Source organism: Aotus nancymaae, unplaced genomic scaffold, assembly GCF_030222135.1.
Source record: "Aotus nancymaae isolate 86718 unplaced genomic scaffold, 86718_ANA_hifiasm-v0.15.2.pri h1tg000108l, whole genome shotgun sequence".
Classification (NCBI taxonomy): Eukaryota; Metazoa; Chordata; class Mammalia; order Primates; family Aotidae; genus Aotus; species Aotus nancymaae.
This window is the reverse complement of record NW_026988523.1, coordinates 37,839,193-37,861,793: the sequence shown is the minus strand read 5'-3', so window position 1 is coordinate 37,861,793 and position 22,601 is coordinate 37,839,193. Positions and strand designations below refer to the sequence as shown.

The 22,601-nt window shown below is 38.8% G+C and overlaps 1 protein-coding gene across 1 annotated transcript in view; it reads right to left on the bottom strand.

Annotated features, from left to right (window-relative positions):
- The window catches only part of LOC105715504 (gamma-interferon-inducible protein 16), a 32,485-nt gene extending 17,240 nt beyond the window's left edge, over positions 1–15,245 (bottom strand). Inside the window, exons 1-6 of the mRNA XM_064370650.1 lie at positions 14,989–15,245; positions 10,860–11,144; positions 9,540–9,652; positions 8,500–8,667; positions 6,316–6,738; positions 4,604–4,798 (exon numbers count right to left, since the gene is read on the bottom strand). Coding sequence (XP_064226720.1) covers positions 4,604–4,798; positions 6,316–6,738; positions 8,500–8,667; positions 9,540–9,652; positions 10,860–11,124 — 1,164 coding nt within the window. The 5' untranslated portion in view covers positions 11,125–11,144; positions 14,989–15,245. The remainder of the gene's footprint in view (positions 1–4,603; positions 4,799–6,315; positions 6,739–8,499; positions 8,668–9,539; positions 9,653–10,859; positions 11,145–14,988) is intronic.
- Between the last annotated feature and the right edge of the window lie 7,356 nt (positions 15,246–22,601).

Genomic DNA, 22,601 nt, shown 5'->3' with positions numbered 1-22,601 from the left:
AGGTATCACAACTTCTCACCAGCAAGAAAACAAAACAGGATGGAGAATGAGTTTGACAAATTGACAGAGGCAGGCTTAAGAAGGTGGGTAATAACAAACTTCTCTGAGCTAAAGGAACATGTTCTAACCCAACGCAAAAATCTAAAAACCTTTAAAAATGGTTACACAAAATGCTAACTAGAATAACAAGCTTAGAGAAGAACATAAATGACTTGATGGAGCTGAAAAACACAGCACGAGAACTTCATGAAGCATACACAAGTTTCAATAGCCAAATGGATTAAGCAGAAGAAAGAGCAAGTTCTTAATGACCTACAAAGAGACTTAGACTCCCACACAATAATAATGGGAGACTTTAACACTCCACTGTCAATATTAGACAAATCAACGAGACAAAATTAACAAGGATATCCAGGACTTGAACGCAGATCAGGACCAAGCAGACCTAATAGACGTCTACAGAACTCTCCACTCCAAATCCACAAAATATACATTTTTCTCAGCACCACATCACACTTACTCTAAAATTGATCACATAATTGGAAGTAAATCACTCCTCAGCAAATGCAAAAGAACGGAAATCATAACAGTCTCTCAGACCACAGTGCAATCAAATCAGAAATCAGGATTAAGAAACTCACTCAAAACTGCACAACTACATGGAAACTGAACAACTGGCTCCTGAACGACAAACAGATAAACAATGAAATGAAGATAGAAATAAAGATGTTCTTTGAAACCAATGAGAACAAAGACACAATGTACCAGAATCTCTGGGACACATTTAAAGCAGTGTCTAGAGGGAAATTTATAACAATAAATGCCCACATGAGAAGTGAGGAAAGATCTAAAATCAACACCTTATCATCAAAATTGAAAGAGCTAGAGGAGCAAGATCAAATAACTCAAAAGCTAGCAGAAGACAAGAAATAACTAAGATCAGAGCAGAACTGAAGGAGATACGGACACAAAAAACCCTTCAAAAAAAAAAAAAAAAAATCAGTAAATCCAGAAGCTAGTTTTTTTTAAAAAGATCAACAAAATAGACAGACCCCTAGTCAGACTAATAAAAAAGAAAAGAGAGAAGAATTGAATAGATGCAATAAAAAACAATAAAGGAGATATCACCACCAATTTCACAGAAATACAAACTACCATCAAGAGATTACTACAAACAACTCTATGCACATAAATCAGTAAATCTGGAAGAAATGGATAAATTCCTGGACACTTGTGTCTTCCCAAGTCTAAACCAGGAAGAAGTTGAAACCCTGAATAGACCAATAACAAGGTCTGAAGTCGAGGCAGCAATTAATAGCCTACTAACCAAAAAAAGTCCAGGTCCAGACGGGTTCACAGCTGAATTCTACCCAACATACAAGAGGAGCTGGTACCAATCCTTCTGAAACTATTCCAAACAATACAAAAAGAGGGAGTCCTCCCTCTCATTTTATGAGACCAACATCATCCTGATACCAAAACCTGGCAGAGACACAGCTAAAACATAAAACTTCAGGCCAATATCCATAATGAACATTGATCCAAAAATCTTCAATAAAATACTGGTGAACTGAATGCACAGCACATCAAAAAGCTTATCCATGATGATCAAGTAGGTTTCATACTGGGGATGCAAGACTTGTTCAACATAAGCCAATCTATAAACATAATCCATCATATAAACAGAACCAAAGACAAAAACCACATGATTATCTCAATAGATGCAGAGAAGACCTTCGACGAACTTCAGTAGCCCTTTATGCTAAAAACTTTCAATAAACTGGGTATCGATGGAACATATCTCAAAACAGTAAAAGCTATTTACAACAAACCCACAGCTAATATCATACTGAATGGACAAAAACTGGAAGCATTCCCTTTGAAATCTGGCACTAGACAAGGATGCCCTCTCTCACCACTCCTATTCAATATAGTGTTGGAAGTTCTAGGCAGGGTAATCAGGCAAGAAAAAGACATAAAGGGTATTCAATTAAGAAAGGAGGAAGTCAAACTGTCTCTATTTGCAGATGACATGATTGTATATTTAAAAGACCCCATTGTCTCAGCCCAAAATTTCCTAAAGCTGATAAGCAACTTCAGCAAAGTCTCAGGATACAAAATCAATGTGCAGAAATCACAAGCATTCCTATACACCAATAACAGACTTAAAGAGAGCCAAATCATGAGCGAACTCCCATTCACAATTGCTACAAAGAAAATAAAATACCTAGGAATATAACTAACAAAGGAGGTAAAGGACCTCTTCAAGGAGAACTACAAACCACTGCTCAACGAAATAAGAGAAGATACAAATAAATGGAAAAATATTCCATGCTCATGGTTAGGAAGAACCAATATTGTGAAAATGGCCTCACTGCCCAAAGTAATTTATAGATTCAACGCTATCCTCATCAAGCTACCATTGACCTTCTTCACAGAACTGGAAAAAAACACTTTAAACTTTATGTAGAACCAAAAGAGAGCCTGCATAGCCAAGACAATTCTAAACAAAAAGAACAAAGCTAGAGGCATCACACTACCTGACTTCAAACTATACTACAAGCCTACAGTAATCAAAAAAGCATGGTACTGGTACCAAAACAGAGATATAGACCAATGGAACAGAACAGAGGCCTTGGAAGCAACATCACACATCTACAACCATCTGATCTTTGACAAACCTGACAAGAAAAAGCAATGGATAAAGGATTCCCTGTTTAATAAATGGTGTTAGGAAAACTGGCTAGCCATGTGCAGAAAGCTGAAACTGGACCCGTTCCTTACACCTTACACTAAGATTAACTCCAGATTGATTAAAGATTTAAACATAAGCCCTAACACCATAAAAATCCTAGAAGAAAACATAGGCAATACCATTCAGGACATAGGCATAGGTAAGGACTTCATGATGACTAAAACACCAAAAGCAATGGCAACAAAAGCCAAAATAGACAAATGGGATCTAATTAAACTTAAAGTTTCTGCACAGCAAAAGAAACAATCGTTAGAGTGAATTGGCAACCAACAGAATGGGAAAAACCTTTTGCAAGCTACCCATCTGACAAAGGGCTAATATCCAGGATCTACAAAGAACTAAAACAGATTTACAAGAAACAAACAAACAAACACACCCAAAAGTGGGAGAAGGATATGAACAGACACTTTTCAAAAGAAGACATTTATGAGGCTAACCAACATATGAAAAAAAGGTCATCATCACCGGTCATTTGAGAAATGCAAATCAAAACCACATTGAGATACCATCTCATGCTAGTTAGAATGGCAATCATTAAAAAATCTGGAGACAACAGATGCTGGAGAAGATGTGGAGAAATAGGAACACTTTTACACCATTGGTGAGAGTGTAAATTAGTTCAACAGTTGTGAAAGACAGTGTGGCAATTCCCCAAGGATCTAGAAATAGAAATTCCATTTGACCCAGCAATCCTATTACGGGGTATATATCCAAAGTATTATAAATTGTTCTGTTATAAAGACACATGCACACGTATGTTCATTGTGGCACTGTTTACAATAGCAAAGACCTGGAACCAACCCAAATGGCCATCAATGATAGACTGGGCAAAGAAAATGTGGCACATATACACCATGGAATATTATGCAGCCATAAAAAACGATGAGTTCATGTCCATTGTAGGGACATGGATGAACCTGGAAACCATCATTCTCAACAAACTGACACAAGAACAGAAAACCAAATACTGCATGTTCTCACAGGCAGGTGTTGACAGTGAGAACACATGGGCACAGGGAGGGGAACATCACACACTGGGGTATGTTGGGTGTGAGGGGTTAGGGGAGGGACAGCGGGAGTTGGGGAAGTTGGGGAAGGATAACACTGGGAGAAATGGCTGATGTAGGTGATGGGAGGATGGAGTCAACAAACCACCATCGCATGTGTGTATCTATGCAACAATCCTGCAAGATCTACACATGTACTCTAGAACTTAAAGTACAATAAAAAAAAGTAATTACTAAAATAATTTAGCTGAACTACTGTTTCTAAACAAGGCTACCATTTGTAACAACAACAACAATGACAAAACACATTCAAAATGGCAACAGTATAAAATCATGTACTGTAAGGAAACTTAACAAGTGAATATCTGAATTCAAATTAACAAATTGGAGAGCTTCCTTTGCATAAACCTTTGCCTGTGAAACATAATTTTGATCATTGCAAATAATTTTAATTTTCAAGCTAGGAAATTTTATGGATCACTGTGTATTTTAATGTTACAAACTACAAAGTGTCATACACACACACAACATTTTCTAGTCCACAAATGGAGAACATGTAATTTTAAATCCCAACCCTACAATCACTTAAAAGTTTATGTAAAATTCAGAGTTTAATTTTTTTCAATTAAGGTCAGTTTTTCTTTCTTTTAAAAATTGTATCCTTCCTATCATATCATTCCATCCAAAAAAAAAATAAATAAATAAACAAAATAAATGTGAGTACTCATGCCTTCTGCTAGACTTTGTAAAAAAAATAAACACCCACAAATCTGTTTCTCCCAAAACGTAAAGCAAATCATTTCCACTTTGGAAAACTAATATTTACCTATTTAATTCTCACCTCGATAAAACTATGCATTTCTGAAATCAGTTTTGACATCTGGTTCTTTTTTCTAAGTCGGAAGCAGAAAAGATGGAGCTTATCTCCATCTTCACAGGGGATATCGTGACATTGTCCTGTCCCCACTACATCCATTTTTCCTCTGTCATCCTCAATTTCATAGGTTGTACTCTTCTGTTTTTGATTTACTTCTTTCTGTAACAGAAAATCAATACTCTGTTCCTGAGAATGTAATTAATAACAACCACATATAGAATAAACTCCCTTGTAAGAGAGTTAAGCGAGATACAGGACGGCAACTCCTAGTACAGATATGTATATACCTTAGGCCAGATCTTTGCAGAGAGCCCTCCCTCATTATCCTTTTTGTTTAAGTCTTTCATGTCTGAGGTATTTCTATAAGAGTTCTAGAACATTGAGCTTTCTTTCTAGTTTCTATTGTTTTCACCTCCAGGGCAGCTATACTTCCCAAGGCACCTTGATACAGAAGAATCTGAAACCCCTGATAGCCTTTTGGGGCCTCTGGCCCTGCTACAACTACTTATTCAGTGAATTATGAGGTATCTGTAAGAAAAAGCAAGCTTCTAGTAACTCTCTAATTACTTTTTCTACCATCTGCATTTTCTGAGTCTCTTCCAATATTTGTACCCCGTCCCGAACCCAAGTCCTTGAGCTCAACCATTTCAGCTTTTTGCTCGTTACTCATCATTCTAGAAGTGGGTATATAAGAATCATCTTGCCGGGCATGGTGGCTCACACCTGTAATCCAAGCACTTTGGAGGCCAATGCGGGTGGATCACCTGAGGTCGGGAATTCAAGATCAGCCTGACCAACATGGTGAAACCCCGTCTTTATTTAAAACATATATATATTAAAAAAAAAAATCATCCCTTTTAGAGTGTGTACAGAAAGTAATGCAGGTTAAATAAGGAGATGTTCTAGGAAACAAATATAATGAGTAGTGAACTATCAATCAGATAAGAAATTACTTGAATCAATAGCAGAGGATGGATATTTTGGAGCTGGGGGTTAAAAGTCTCATGCTAACTAGTTTCATGAATTTGAACAGAACATATCAGGAAAAGCACTCTGTGCTCTCTTTTTTGGTTACTTATATATAAATGACAAATTTAGATTACTCGATTTTCTAAGTATCATCAAAATTCATATTTCTCAATTGTTCAATTTATTTTTGATGAATTAGTTTTACTTGGTCAGAACATTGTCTTACTTACTTTCTGCATTTGTTTTTCAGGCATGAATAGTCAATTCATTTCTTGCTCTGTTATAACCAGAACTCAAGCCTTGGAGGACAATACTTCAGTCAAAATGAAAATAATGTGATTTTTACTACAGTAGAGATAATAGTCAAAGGGATAAACTTAGTATTATGTGTGTATGGATCTAGACCTCACACTGTCCTTGGTCATTGTGACTTAGCATAGATAATAACAAGTGATAAAATCTTAAGGTTTCTCAATCATTGTAAAGATTAAAGTTTAATGCTCTGGGAAGGAGAACATGGGAAAGAAACATTAACAGGTGCCCCAATCCCAGTCTTAACTTCAGAGAAGGCTTTATCCGCCTGTCATTAGTCCTGAGAGTCCTGGATTCTACCATCCAGTTTATAGGCAAAGCTTCATCTCACACATCAAGGCTTTTAATGTCAGGTGTTGGTGGAAAAATGAAACAAAACAATTCAGAGGACTTACCTTAAGTAGCGTAAATATCCCATATACAATATTTCCTGAGGCTTGTTTGTGAAGAATATCAATCTTCAGAGTTTCCTTTGCTCTGCTGATGATTTTATTTGGAACCTCAAGCTTTTGGTCAGGACCAGCTTCAGATACGGAAGATCCTTCATTGACCTCTAGGAGATTATCATATTCCAAATAATCTGATATGGTGATGATTTTCTTTCCACTGAATTTCTCCTTCAAGTTGATGTTTAAAACCTTCACATGGAAGAACTGTGTCGGTGTAACCACTGTAGCATGAAACATCATTTTTTTCTCATTTTCTGGGGTCTCATATCCAAATGGCTTTGTTGCACTCAGTACCTTCACTATCACTGGGCCCTTTTGGGGAATATTTCTTTTGGCAGTTACCGGACGTTTGGCCACTGGTTTTGGGCTCTGTGTATGATACCACAGGAGAACAAAGAAAAATGTCTGAGAAATACAGAACTGCTATTCAGTGACCTCAGTGATAACACAGGGCCCCAAAACTTGCACAGATGTTTAGAGCTGGAGTCAGGGTAGAGAGGGATGGCTAGCCAGGGCAGAAGATATCCTAAACTGGTATAATAGCAAGAGGAAGTCATAGAGGAGATCATATGGTGAAAAGACGACCTTTCTCTAAACAGAATCACCCTTAAGAAGTACAGCGTGAGAGCAACACAAGACCAGTGGATACTAAAAACAGTGTCATGAAGTACCTTAAAATAACTTTTAGGGCCAGGCGCGGTGGCTCACGCCTATAATTCCAGTACTTTGGGAGGGTGAGGTGGGTGGATCACCTGAGGTCAGCAGTTTGAGACCAGCCTGGCCAATATGGTGAAACCCTGGCTCTACTAATAATACAAAAATCAGCTGGGTGTGGTGGTGGGCACCTGTATCCCAGCTACTTGGCAGGCTGAGGCAAGAGAATCGCTTGAACCGGGAGGCGGAGGTTGCAGTGAGTGGAGATCATACCACTGCACTTCAGCCTGGATGACAGAGAAAGACTCCGTCTCAAAAACAACAACAAAAATAAATAGTTTTAGAATGAAATAATGAATTATACTATTTCTCTTGCCAGCTTAAAGTACTAAAGCCTAAAAATAGACAAAGTTAAATGACACTTAAAATGAAAAGTGGTGCCCACCACAAACTATACACTTTAAGAGTGTTCAGCCGGGCGCGGTGGCTCACGCCTATAATCCCAGTACTTTGGGAGGCCGAGGTGGGTGGATCACGAGGTCAAGAGATCGAGACCATCCTGGTCAACATGGTGAAACCCCGTCTCTACTAAAAATACAAAAAATTAGCTGGGCATGGTGGTGCGTGCCTGTAATCCCAGCTACTCAGGAGGCTGAGGCAGGAGAATTGCCTGAACCCAGGAGGCAGAGGTTGCGGTGAGCCAAGATCGTGCCATTGCACTCCAGCCTGGGTAACAAGAGCGAAACTCCGTCTCAAAAAAAAAAAAAAAAAAGAGTGTTCAGTTATCACCAGTGTAGACAAGGCAATTTTGAGAGCACACCTCATAGTGTCCCTGCCTAAGATTCAGTTAACTTACAGCAGGTGAGAACACATGTTGAACCCCTCAGAATGCCATCATCCCAGTAGGCGCCGGCTGGAGACACTACAGAGTGTCATTCCCACCACCATAGCCTTTCTCAGTGTCAGGGCTCTCACAGCTAGCATACTAACAGAAACCTGGGGCTCACAATGGCTTTCCTTCAATATCTTTTCTCTTGAACATCTCGGTCTCCTTGAATTGCAATAGAACACTTTTAATGAAGGGGAGGTTGTTTAATCTATAAAAAAAAGTGCTGAAGGAATGGATGACCTCATTCACAAACTAGCAGGTGCTGGAGAGATCTGACATGGGATACTACAGTGAGCCAAGGGAAGAGGTATGAAGGAGATGAGAGCAGTAGACAGTGAGCCCACAGCTGACAGTTGTGTACTCCACAGCTCTCTCTCCCTTCCCCAACAATACAGGACAGAAAACTTCCTGAAGTCAGAGATAATGTCAAGTTCATCAAGTATCCCTGTGGAAGCAATAGATTAAAATTTCTCAATATGTACATTCGATTAACTAGTAAATTACTGATTCAATTTAGTAACAGATGAAATCATTCCTGTACTTTGGGTTGAAGAAAACAAAGCAAAAGGGGACCAGGAAGAGCGTACCTCAATGGAGAAAGCGTCGGGTGGAGCTGATGATGAGGGCTGGGGAGGTGGGGAATGGCCCACAGCTGTGAACATGCTGGCTCCTGCAGGACAAGGAGGCTGAGTCTGCTCCTCCGACATCTTACTCTTTTTGGTTTCAGTCTTTTTTTTGGTTGAGATTTTTCTTTTCTGCAAGTAGTTTGATTTTTCTGTTATTCATTTTCAGTGCCAACTGAAGTAGAGCACATTTTCATTATTGGGTAGTAGTTTTATGATACCTAACAAGATGCTTCTTGGAAACTTGGGAGGGTGCTGCCCATCTCTGGCCAGTTGTAAGACGTGGGCATAGGTAGTTTCATTAAAGAAAGAGGAGAATGTTACACACATTATTTCTCAAATTATTTCTGTTATGGGATGTGCTGACTTGGGATTAGAAAAACTAGGTTTTTATAGGCCGGGCGCAGTGGCTCACGCCTATAATCCCGGCACTTTGGGAGGCCGAGGCGGGTGGATCACGAGGTCAAGAGATCGAGACCATCCTGGTCAACATGGTGAAACCCCGTCTCTACTAAAAATACAAAAATTAGCAGGGCATGGTGGCGTGCACCTGTAATCCCAGCTACTCGGGACGCTGAGGCAGGAGAATTGCTTGAACCCAGGAGGCGGAGGTTGCGGTGAGCCGAGATCGCGCCATTGCACTCCAGCCTGGGTAACAAGAGCGAAACTCCGTCTCAACCAAAAAAAAAAAAAAAAAAAAAAAAAAAATAACTAGGTTTTTATAAACGAGCACAAAGTATTTACTTATCTCATTCTCATGCTTACAATCCTCTCTACTAGAACAAAGATATCACATTTATGTTATATATATTGGCATTATGTTTACTTATGTGTTTGGTTCACTGCTTTGATCATCAATAAGATGATCATTATCATCCAATTTGGTAAATCTGAAGCTTGATGGGAAACATGAAGAAATAACTGTCTGCTCGAGAGGTTGAGTGGAAGAGCCATACGGAACTTCCTCTGTGGGCCTTGAAGCTTGCTTCTCTTCTGAAGCTTACCTGATCTCCAGGAGTTGCCTCTGCTCCTTCAGCTGTGATGCTGACTGCGGAGGGTGCAGGTACAGCAGGATCCGTTTCCTGCTTCCTCTTTTTTGATGGGGTTTGTCCTTGTGCTGGAATACATTCAATTTTATTCACAACCAATACAGAAAAAAGGAAGATATATAAACGATCTCCGACAGCTGAAGCAGTTTCAATACAATTTGCTCTCACTTCCTGCCTGAGGGTTGAGCTGTGCTTCAGTGTACATCTACTGCATTAGCCCAGCCTGGCCTCAAGGAGACCGGCAGTCACAGGACAGGCACAGGCACCGAGTCATGCTCCTCCGCACTTTCCTCACTCCTCCCCTGTGCACTGAGCACGTGCTTCCTGTCCTCTGAACTCCATGTGCCTCGGTCAACCCTTTCCCAAGTTAAAATTTAAAACTTTTTAAAGTTTTAACAACTGTTTCCATGACGCGGACTGCTTGGTCACGTTCCCAGGTAAGCTATTCCAATTATAGAAACCAGTGAAAGGTTTCCATGAGGCAGGTTATGCTTATTTTGGACTTAGACGTTTTAAAATCCTTTTTTTAACTCAATACAACAAGAGGAGAGATCATGTTTCTGAGAGGCAGTCTCACATTTAAGTACTGCATTTTTAAAAATTATACAGGGTAGGCCGGGCGCGGTGGCTCACGCCTGTAATCCCAGCACTTTGGGAGGCCGAGGCGGGTGGATCACTAGGTCAAGAGATCGAGACCATCCCGGTCAACATGCTGAAACCCCGTCTCTACTAAAAATACAAAAAATTAGCTGGGCACGGTGGCGCGTGCCTGTAATCCCAGCTACTCAGGAGGCTGAGGCAGGAGATTTGCCTGAACCCAGGAGGCGGAGGTTGCGGTGAGCCGAGATCGTGCCATTGCACTCCAGCCTGGGTAACAAGAGCGAAACTCCGTCTCAAAAAAAAAAATACAGGGTAATGATGGGTTAAATAGTCTCAATAGAACAGATACATTAATTGAATTTAAACAATAATTTTTATGACTTTATCAACATATAATCTTTCTAATGTACTGGAAGTCTCAGTCCCCCTTCAACTCCCTCTCACTTTTATTCTTTCACCAATCCCAAACACAAACTCTGAAATACATCAATCCACGCTAGTAATGGAATGCCCTAAATTGTCAACTTTTGGCATCTGAAGCACCAGCATTGTGTCAGCTGTTGAGTCACAAATTGGAGAAACACACATCAACTGTGATGGGGTGGGGCTCTAATCAAGGTTGGGAAGGATTTGGGGGATGGCTGCAGGGAGTAGGTGTTCCCTCTTCCCAATTACCTTTTAACTTTTCTTTTTTAAGAGTTTCAGCAAAGTCTCCAAGTGTTGGTATTTGTTTGAGAATTTGTATTAGTTTGCCCAAACCAGCGTCACCTGGGAACTTCTCTTCCAGCAAGTCAGCAATCTGAATTTTGTCATACTCCTCTCTCATTTTTGGATTAAGTTTTAAATCGCTGCTCAGTAAGGACTTGACCATTCTGAAATGATAATCATTGATGCCCTCTAATCCTTTTAGGAGAACAATGTTCTTGTATTTTTTTCCCATCTTTGCAGATATAAGTGAGCCTACAAGAGAAAAATGGCATACAGTGTTACACATGTATACAGACAATTTAAAAGAACATGAATGTCTATGTGAGTGAGTGGCCCATATGAAAGAGTTGTTCATGAATATGTGTAATAAAGGACTTAATGACCGAATGTGTTACTGGAGAAATTGAGTGAAGAACTGCTGTGTTAGGAATGTCTAAGAAATTCTTCCCAATGAATGAGGATAGTGAAGTTGGTTCCATGTGTTAGAGGGACGTCTGAGAACAAGCAATTGTCTCAGTGTTTAGAGTACGGGCTATGCAGTGTCAAAGCACTTGGTTCCTCTTTCTATCCTTTACTGGGGCTGGAGCCCATCCCCCAAAGCCTGCCTGTTGTTTCTTAAATCTTCCCACTATGACTGAAGTGGCCTATATGTAAATGGGCTGCAGCCTCCCACCTTATATGAATAACCTTCTGCTACAGCGCTACAGTTTCACGCTGGGGCACCAACCCTATTCTCCTTGAATTTTCCCTAGTTGGCTCTCATTAGCATCCTCCCTTCTTTGGTGCTAGACCATGGCTTCTGTTCTCCGTATCCATAAAACCATCGCTTTGCTGAAAATCCGCATGCTTTCCAGTGCAGCATCACAGCATGTATTCACTGGAATTATTTCACTACTTGTTTTATTTTTCTTCTTTCAGACTGGTCTATTTCTTTTCGCACAGCCAGTTTTCTCTCTATAGGCCACATTTCTATTCCACTGAAATCCTTCAGTTATTTCTCCTTTTTCTTTCCAAAAATTCCTTGCTTCCTGTACTGTCTCAGAAAGTGTTGAATAAGCTGCGTCTTTTTTACTTCTGGTACTTTTGTATTCCTCGTATCCGTGCTCCACAAAGATACAACACACCTTACATCTTCGTGCCTCACGACTTTGCGAGTTCCTTCTTATTGCCTGGAAAGCCATTCCCACATTTCTTTCTTTGACTACTTCCCGTACAAACTTAAGACTCAATTGTGGCTTTGTCTCCTGGTAGATTTTAGAATCCTCTTATGGACAGAGTGTCACTCCTCTTGACCTTTTAATGTCTGTGCACTTCCGTGATGACACCCAGTGCATGGTACGGATTCCAGTTTCTTTTTAAGTTAATGAATGTTTTAATTTTAGGAATGATGGCTTTGTGTACCTTTTGTATAACCAAGATATTTAAATTTCTGGGGCTATTAATTGGGCCAGGCCTGGTAGCTCACACCTGTAATCACACCACTTTGGGAGGCTGAGGTGGGCGGATCACGAGGTCCGGAGAGCGAGACCATCTGGCTGAACAGTGAAACCCCATCTCTACTAAAAATACAAAAAATTAGCCAGGCGTGGTGGCACATGCCTTCAGTTCCAGCTACTCAGGAGGCTGAGTAGAACAATCGTTTGAGCCTGGGAGGTGGAGGTTGCAGTGAGCCGAGATTGCACCACTGCATTCCAGACTAGGCCACAGAGCAAGGCTCTGTCTCAAAAAAAGAAAATTGCTTCCTTTCCTTCCTTCTTAGAGAGCATGAGTGTCCTTGGATTGAAAAGGTCCAGAGAAGGAGGGGAAAATCTACACAGAAGCACATTATAGTGATACTGAAGGATATAATAAACAAAAATACTCTGTGAGCCTTCAGAAATGAGAAATAGATCATCTACAAAGATTCAAGAATCAGATTGAGAGTGATTCTCAATAGCAAAACTGTCTGAAGCAGAACAATGGAGTCATTTTTATGTAATGCTGGTCTAAAGTTCCATAACAATTACGAAACCAAAAAAAAATTTTAAATGGAAAGTTTTAACTTATTTTGTGAGTGTGACAGCACAATTTATTTGCAAAATGAAAAGAGACTGGAGGTGACAGTAAGCTATGTATAATCTTTATTTATTTCACTTAAATATGAACCTTCACATGTTTTGTTGTGCAATATTAGTGCTTTTGATTTTGGAGTATTTATATCCCAATAGAGTTTCTAGTAAGACAGTATGTAGAATATATATACTAAACAGCCTTTCTGAAGCCTCCAGATTCTTTATTTCAAAATATGTCTAGCTCCACAGTTACAGGAGAGGGGCTTTCATCTTGTCTTGAGGGAAAATATAATTTTAAATTTAGAATTTTAATTTAGGCAAAATGATATTTAAACAGAAGAGTCTCAAAAACTATAATCTGATACTCAGGGCCTCGATCTTTTTGCAAGACAAAGACTCATACCACACAAAAAAATCTATTGAAAATAATATTTAATAAGAAAACAATAAATAAAATTTAAAATGCTGTCAGCCAAAAGATAGGAAAAGTGAAAAATAAACTTTAGGTGTTCCTAATGTCATAAAAAGAAAGCCCTGATCAAAGAGAAGAGAAACAGAAATTTTAACAGCATGGTAAAGGGACGGAAGAAAAAGAACAGGACAATTCACTAAAGTAATTGTCTTAGATGGTGAGATAATATAGAAATGTCATAAATTGAAGATAGCAGATTGTTAATTACCAGCATACACCTAAAAGGTCTGATCTGTTAAGTGACAACTTTCACCGAATTTGATTTAAGAAATATAAATACATGTTAACAAAAGGTGAAAACAATTGCTAAAAATTATCTTGCAAAGAATCACTAAAGAAAGCAAGTTTATCTATGTTTGTGTAAATTTAAATATACCTTAAGCCCAAAAGTAACTTCAGATACCTTATAATGATAAAAGGTTCAACTAGGAAATTATAACAGTTTTAGTTATAAATTTATCTAATTTTGCTACAAAGCATTATTGTGAGAAAAGAAAGAAAAAATAATAATAAAATAAATGTATCTAATTTAATGATATTATTTATTATTATTTTATAGTGCTTTGTGGTCCTATAATTATTAGGATATATTTCTCTTTATATACACACACATGCACAGACCTAACTACACACACATATATGTATGAAATCTGTAATGATATAAATTTGAACATAATAAACTTAACATTTATCTAATACATACATAAAATTCTGAAATCAACATTTTAAAATCTCACATTCCACTATACACACATATATTTCTATGTGTGTACATGTTTGTATAACTGATTATATATACATATAACGTGTGTGTGAATATATATTATACATACAACTAATATATGATTGTGAAAGAACAACAAAGAAAAAACATAAAAGATCAACATACTTATGAAAATATTAAGACACCACATACTTGAATAACTGTGAAACTGAAAAAAGTTTTCCACTGTATGTGTACATTTGTTCTCATGTTTTTTAAAATTGGGATGATATCACATAATTCAGCTCTATGCTCAGATGTGTTTTTTACTTAATATTCTTTCATGATACTTTTTTCATGTCACTGTCTTGAAAACCCACCACAGCTACCGAGTTTCCAACACTACTTCTGGTCAAAATAGCCAAAGCCATCTTCTAAATATCAACAAATGCCAATACATACTCAGAAAATTAGTTTTAAAATCTGCAATGGTTGGCCGGGTGCGGTGGCTTACGCCTGTAATCCTAGCATTTTGGGAGGCAGAGGTGGGTGGATCACCTGAGGTCAGGAGTTCAAGACCAGCCTGGCCATTATGGTGAAACCCCATCTTTTAAAAAAAAAAATTTACAATGATCAAAATGCATTTTCTTTTGTTCAGTCCTCAGTTGTGGTGGCATAAAAGATGCCTATTATCTTCCTAAGCAAGTGAAGGATTTATATCAAGCAACTCAGTTTTCACTTTTCTGAAAACCCAGCCCTATTCCCATCCTCCCATGACCCTGAATAACCAATACTGATTGTCCCCTTGTGACTCTGGGGACTTCAAAGAAGTAACAAGACCTTATTTACAAAACTAGCAACAGTACTCACCTCACTGGAAATTTTTTCAACAGTGGTCCAGATCTTGAGATTTTCAGAAATGCAGGAATCAATGCTAATTTTGTTCAAATGAAGAGATAAATCAGTAAAGTTCCCAGAAACAGAACTGTAGGATGTTGTAATTTCCTGAAATGCTAAGAAAATGAAGTATTTGCAAAGATAACAAGAAAAAAAGGCCTTGGTTGAGTCACTGAGTAATCTGACTAGTGGTGGCTCTCTACTGCTGTGCCGTTGCCCCAGAGAGAATGGAGTTAGGAAACAATGTGGAAACTCCTCCCACCACTGTTTTTAGGTTTCGTTTCTGTTAGAAAAGGAACAGTTTCCTTTTGAAGAGGGCTGAAGTGTGTGGTGAGAGGAAATGGGGGATGAGAAATTACTTTCATGGGTACAATGAACATTTTTCCTGAGATGTGTATGCTAAAAGCTCTGACAGAATTACATTTATATCTCATAAATGTATATAAATACAAATAAAGCAGTATATATATATATATATTTTAGAAAATTTAACAGCTGAAAAGAGTTCCAGCATTAGAACTTTCTTACCCAGCAGACTTACATGTGGGTCCTTAGAGACCTATATTCCCTTAAATGATGCTCAAATATAAGAGAAGCAAGGTGGCTTCTCCCTCCTTTCTTGTGCACAGAGAGGCAGTGGTAGGAGATCTTGGTAGAAGTGTCTATTACTACCAGTACTTTACTTCATCTCCTGGATGGGGAAATGCCTGGTATAAAATTGCTATTTGTTTAAATATTACCTGAAGTATTCATCCAATTGTTAATAGTTGACACACCTGGGGCTTTCCAGATCAGAAAGTCATTATGAATATGTAAACTTTTCCTCAAATTTATATAAAGGAGTTTAACACTAGCTGTCCTTTTGCCTATGACTAGGTTACTCTACCTCAATGATTAGATTTATGATTACTCATGTTTTCTGCATTATTCATGGGTAAACACAAGTGGATAGGAGGGCTCAGAACTTGACAGCAATGAAGCCTTGAAAATCCTGGAAAATGCACTGAACTTCTGGTAGCATAGGGAGACTGTTTAATCCTTTGCTCAGCAATGTATTTTTCTCTGTAAAGGGCAGCGAGTGCCCTTTAGAGTGCTGTAAGCCCAGGATGTCAAATAAATGGCATCATCTAGCAGATGATGTTGTGTTAACCCAGCAGCAGATCTGCAAGCAGGATGTGGCCACGATGGAAAGGAGACCCCATAGACAGTGAACATGTACTGTCCAAGGCCATCTACAGATCCAAAGAAAGCTGATTGTTTTCATCCAAACTAGGGCCATGGAGAGAATAGCTGAATTCTGGATTTGAAACTATATGAATAACTATCAAAGAGGAGTAAGTCAAAAAAAAGCAAAGAGGATCTGGAATGATGGCAGTAGACACTTCTGGTGTTCATTATGATCTTTTACTGGCTTTGGGTTGCTGTTTATGTGGATACATTGAGTTGGCCTTAAGGCAGTAGGAAGAGAGGGATATTAGGGAGGTCATGGAGGTCCCCAATCCAGGGGTCAGAGGGTAGAGAACCCTTGGAAGTTATGACCATATTTCAAAACATTTTCTGTCTTTTTACTTAAAATCATTTTATATTCAGTAATGTCCTCAATTGGGACTCCAGCCGGGCATGGTGGCTCAAGCCTGTAATCCCAGCACTTTGGGAGGCCGAGGCGGGTGGATCACGAGGTCAAGAGATCGAGACCATCCTGGTCAACACGGTGAAACCCCATCTCTACTAAAAATACAAAAAATTAGCTGGGCATGGTGATGCGTGCCTGTAGTCCCAGCTACTCAGGAGGCTGAGGCAGGAGAATTGCCTGAACCCAGGAGGCAGAGGTTGCGGTGAGCCGAGATCACGCCATTGCACTCCAGCCTGGGTAACAAGAGCGAAACTCCGTCTCAAAAAAAAAAAAAAAAAAAACTGGAACTCCAGTGTACAACACACAAATTGCTGTCACCAATAAGAAAAATTTAGGACAATGCTCCATAATTCATACTGTGAAGGTGAAATTTTCACAGATAAAGCAAACAAATGCTTAAAAATGTGCATTTCCCCCCACTCTGTGGCAGTGGCCAACAACTGGGAATTTGTGCTTTCATAGATATAGGGATATTTAGTTGTTTGATTTCCTTATGAGATGGTTAAATTGTGTTTTATAGGAATTTTGTCCACTGGATCTAAGTAACTAAACTTACTGGCATAATATTGTTTCTGATATTGTTTTATTACCCTTTAAATATCTGCCTTATCTGTAGTATCATCCCTTTACATTTCTGATATTGATCGTTTATATTATCCCTCCTTGTTTTTCTTGATTATTCTTGGTAAACAGACTCTCTCTGAGGAGAATGTGCAGGGAAGTTCAAAGTCAAGAGGAGGGATAAAAGGGATAGTAAAGGAGTCTGCAGCCTCTGGCACCTACATCTAGAGCAAACAGTAAACAATGTTTTAACACCCAGCCAGAATAACACAAAAATCTCATACTAAAGGTCTATTTATTTCAGTTCCTATTGTCTAATAGTCTTCCTTTTAACAACAACAACAACAACAACAAAAATTACAAAGTATACCAGAGACAAGGAAAAGCAGAGTCTTAAAGAGTCAAAAGAAGCATTGTGAGCAGACTCAGCTATGACCCTGATGTGGAAATTATCAGACAGAAAATATAAAATTAGTACAATTATTGTGTTAAAAGCTCTAGTGGAAAAAGTAGACAATGTGTAAGAACAGGTGGATGTCAGCAGAGAGAAGGAAACACTAGAGAGAAACAAACGGAAATGCAGGAAATCTGAACCATTGCAATAAAAATGGAGAAAACTCAATAGAGCTGACACAACCTAGGAAAGATTCAGTTACCTTGAAGATGGCCCAACAGAAATTTCCCAAAATGAATGCAAAGGGGAAACATAAACCAGAATATCCAATAACTGTGGCATAATATCATCAGACGTAGCACATGTATAATGGAAACACCAGAAGGTAAAGAAAGAGATAATGATGCAGAAGGAATATTTGAAGCAAAAATTGCCAATAAATTTTTAAAATTAATCAGGGACTGAAAACTTCTAATGCAGGAAGCTCAGATAACCAAAGGGAAAGTAAAAAACTATTATAGAGAAATGATTTTAAGAATTACCATGGCCGGGCGCAGTGGCTCATGCCTATAATCCCAGCACTTTGGGAGGCCGAGGTGGGTGGATCACGAGGTCAAGAGATCGAGACCATCCTGGTCAACATGGTGAAACCCCGTCTCTGCTAAAAAATACAAAAATTAGCTGGGCATGGTGGCTCATGCCTGTAGTCCCAGCTACTTGGGAGGCTGAGGCAGGAGAATTGCCTGAACCCAGGAGGTGGAGGTTGCGGTGAGCCAAGATTGCGCCATTGCACTCCAGCCTGGGTAACAAGAGCAAAACTCTGTCTCAAAAAAAAAAAAAAAAAAAAAGAATTACCATGAACTTATTGTCAGAAACATTGCAAGCAAGAAGAATAAGAAGAGGGTGGAGAGAAATATTTGACATGTTGAAAGACAAAACCCACAAACTCAGAATTCTGTATCCAGCAAAATTATCCTTCAATAGTGAAGGGGCGATAAAGACTTTCTCAGACAAAACTGTGGGAATTTGTTGTCAGTACACTGGCCCTGCAAGATGTGTTGAAAGATCTTCCAGGAGAAGAAAAACTATATAGGTCAGAGTTTCAGACCTACGTGAAGAAGAGTGTCAGAGAAGACATAAATGAAGATCAAATAAATTTTGAAAATTTTTCTTATTCTTAATTGATTTAAAAGATTACTGTTTCTTTAAGGTAATAAGAGCAATAACGTATTCAGTGATTATAGCAAAGGGATAAAGGAAGTGAATGACACAAATGCTCCAGGGGAAAAGGTGGAGGTATTGGAAATCCTCTGTTATAAGGTACATGTATTATAGGTGAAGCAATATGGTGTTATATAAAGGTAGATAAATTGCTTAAAACTGTATTTTGGAAACTCTCAGGCAACTACTAAAAATTAAAAACAGTTATAGTTCACATGCTAAAAGAAGAGAGAGAAAGGAATGATAAAATGCTCAATAAATTCACAGAAGATGGAAAAAGAGGAGGCCAAGAAACAACAATTCCAACAAATAGAAAACAGTTATAAAATGGTAGATATTAATTTAAGTATAACAATAACTACAGAAGGGCCCTAATTTGTAGCAATTGCCAAATTCAATGATGTAACTATTACTACTTGTTTTGCCTTTATGATTTCAAATGTTTGGCAACCAGAAGAAAAATTCCTGGGTATTTAATACCACTTATTTCTAATTTTTAGATGCCAGCACACCATTTCATCTCCTTACCTCCACACCTTCAAATATGCATTCCTCAGGATAATTGACCATATATATACATAGTGTTAAGAGCTCTAGTGGAAAAAGCTATGTGTGTGTGTGTGTGTGTGTGTGTGTGTGTGTATAAATTTAGTCACTTTAATAACATAGAAATGTAGCCATATGTGTGTGTGTGTGTGTATAAATTTAGTCACTTTAATAACATAGAAATGTAGCCATATTACATATTATATATATAATGTAGCTATGCTATTAAAGTGATTAAATTTATATTAATCAGGCATTATTCTGAATGAAATCTCTCTATTGTGTACCTATATATATATATATATTTTACAATGAGGCTTCAGTTTCTCTCTTTATGACAAAAAGCAGTGTTCTATTTTAATTTTCTGGCCTCACTTTCCATACTGTTCCACATATACCAATGTTAAAGCTGTGCAGGAACATTTACATCATCTCACATTAATTGTAAGTGACATTTCTCCTGTCAGTATTACAAATGTCTTTACCTTGCTGAGAACAATAAGACCTATTGCGTATTGGTTTTTTATGATGCAGTAGACTGTGGTTGTTCACTTGTTTTTCAAATCAACCCTATACAGCAGAGTTTTCCCTTATTAGAAAAGACTACTATCTTGGTTGACTTGGGTCTTCTAGATGCTGAGGGTTCCAGGATCAAGGATGGCCTATTTGGTTTGGTTTCTGGCATAGGTCCTCTTCCTTCTGGATTGCAGATAGCCATATTTATGTGGGGTCCTCACCTAATGGTGAGAGAGAGAGACAGAGAGAGAGTGAGTGAGAGAGCAAGAGAGAGAGGGGCGGGGGCACACTCTGATGCTTCCTTTTATAAGGGAAGAAGAAGGATCTTAGTTTATTAGTTTATAAGAAGCAGCACCTTATAAACTACCCCCCAAAGGCCTCATTTTCAAATATCATCACATTGGGAGATTATGGCTTCATCATATAAATTTGGGTGGCATAATCCAGTGTGTAGCAATAATTGAAGCTATTTTCCAAAGCTTAGGTGAGGAGTTAGTGTTGGAGCTGGATTCAAACCAGATTTAAACCAGATCGATCTTATTCCAAAGCCCATACACTTGACTGCTAAGCAGGATTACTTCCCTGATTCACTAATTTCTACATACATTTTATTCTTTAGCAAAACATCTATTTCCTTTTAAGCTTAAGTGAATGTCATTTTCTTCATTATCTCTTTACAAATTCTCTACTTAACAATATCAACACAAAGGCATTGTTTGGGTTCTCATGCATCCTGCTAGGGCTGAATGTTAAAACACAGGAATCTGATTTTCCCAAAGCCTAAACTGAATTATTTTCTTTTTTGGAATACTAACATTTGTCTCTCCAGCTCTCACATGAATGAAACCATGAATTTCAGATATTGGCTTTGAGGTTTTGTCCGTTGATTCTCAGTTGAAATTAGAGGTCAGAGATTACCTCCTTCCTCACACTTGATTTTCTGCTGTTTCCTTTTCCCCATTACATCCATTTCTTTCTGTATTCTTCTGTATTTCCTAGATTATATTCTACTTATATGTATTTTGTGATCAAAATTAAAGTATATTATTATATGATAGGCTTAAGGGCAGATTCAACTCTATAGACAAACTGAGATAAGGAAGATGGAGTACTTGCACCAAGGGTGAATATAGTTAGATACTTAGGTGGCTATTGGGAAAACTCCCTGCTGAACTAAGAACCACCTTATATAAGCACAAGGCAAGCTCAGACCAAAGAACAGGCAGACCACTCCAGGCTGGTTGGTAGTCAAGGATCTTTGCAGGAGAAACTTATATAGGAGGCAGTCTTAAGCAGGAGCAAGAGGAGGCAGATCTCCACCCCTGCAATGCACACTTGAGTAGTCTTTCATACCGTGAGAAGAAAAGAGGAAGGCAGCCTGGTGGGGGTGGGGCCTGAGGGGTGGGATAATTATACTGATAGTGCCTTAAGCCATGTGGTTGCTCTGTTAATCTATTCACTTCCTGCTTAAAGAGTTTGTTTGAGTTTCCTTCAATCTGTTCCACATTCCTAAGGAGGGGGAGGATGTTCCTGGAAGCAGCAGTTATCTTGGCACCAGTATGCATTTTCCAGTGGGACTGCAGCCTCCTACAAGTCACTTCAAGGTCAGTTCCCAGAACACATTTAGCAACAATGGCATTCCTTCCTCTCCTGCTTGAATGCCTCTGTCAGCCAGTCCTTCCCTGAAATTTTGGAGTGTCTATATTGCAGTTTTGCATTTTACTTTTCCAGTTTGCCCAAAACTAATACCATAAACTCCAGACAATTCTGTCGGCAGAAAGGGCTTCTGTAGTTCTAGGGATGATCCTTTTACTTTGGAGCAGAATAAAGAAGAGACTCGGTATGCAGGTAGGAGAGGAGAGCGAATTCATACGGAAACCTCGGGGTGATGTGAACCAGTCCTGATATACTGTACACAGCCAGAGTTGACATCATTCAAATTACGCTTATTGCATGTCACATGGAGAAAAATATGAGTGAAAGAAGTTTGTGGTTCATGAAAACTACTGTTCTCTGACCCTCCGTGTAATGGACATGCATACTTTCCCACTGTCTTAGTCCGTATTGTGCTGCTGTAATGGAATACTACAGACTGGGTAATTTATACAGAACAGAAATGTATTTCTTACAGTTTTTGAGGTGGAAGTCCAAGGTCAAGACATCAGTATCTGGTGAGGCCTCCTTGCTGTGTCCTCACATGACAAATGGGGTGAATTCACCCCCCACACCCCGCTTTTAGAGTAGCATTAATCCATTTATGTGAGTGAAATTCTCATTATCTGAGTACCTCCCATTTGGCCTCAGCTCCCAACACTGTTGCATTGGGTACTAAGTTTCAACGTTATTTTTGAAGGGAATTGTAAGGGTAGCCTAGGGAAAGGAGAATAGACCCAAAGTCAGGCAAGAAAGTTTTATTAACCTGCCGGGCTGCTCCGTAACAGTCAGAGGAGGCAGCCCTGAGCTTACAAAACGAGAGGGGCATAAGGGGGGTTTAGGACTGAGGTAATCTATCTACTGGTAACAGGCACAGAGTTAGTTTGTTAACTTGTAGCAGACCTACAATACATTATCCTGTGACTTTTGTGGCAGCAGTCTTTTAAAAAGGGGAAACCAGGAGTTTTTTACAGATATGTGTCCAACAGGAATTTACAAGTATGGATAACCAACATATGTTTCTCCCTGTCCTCCCTCGAGCTGCCTGGATGGCTGTAATCA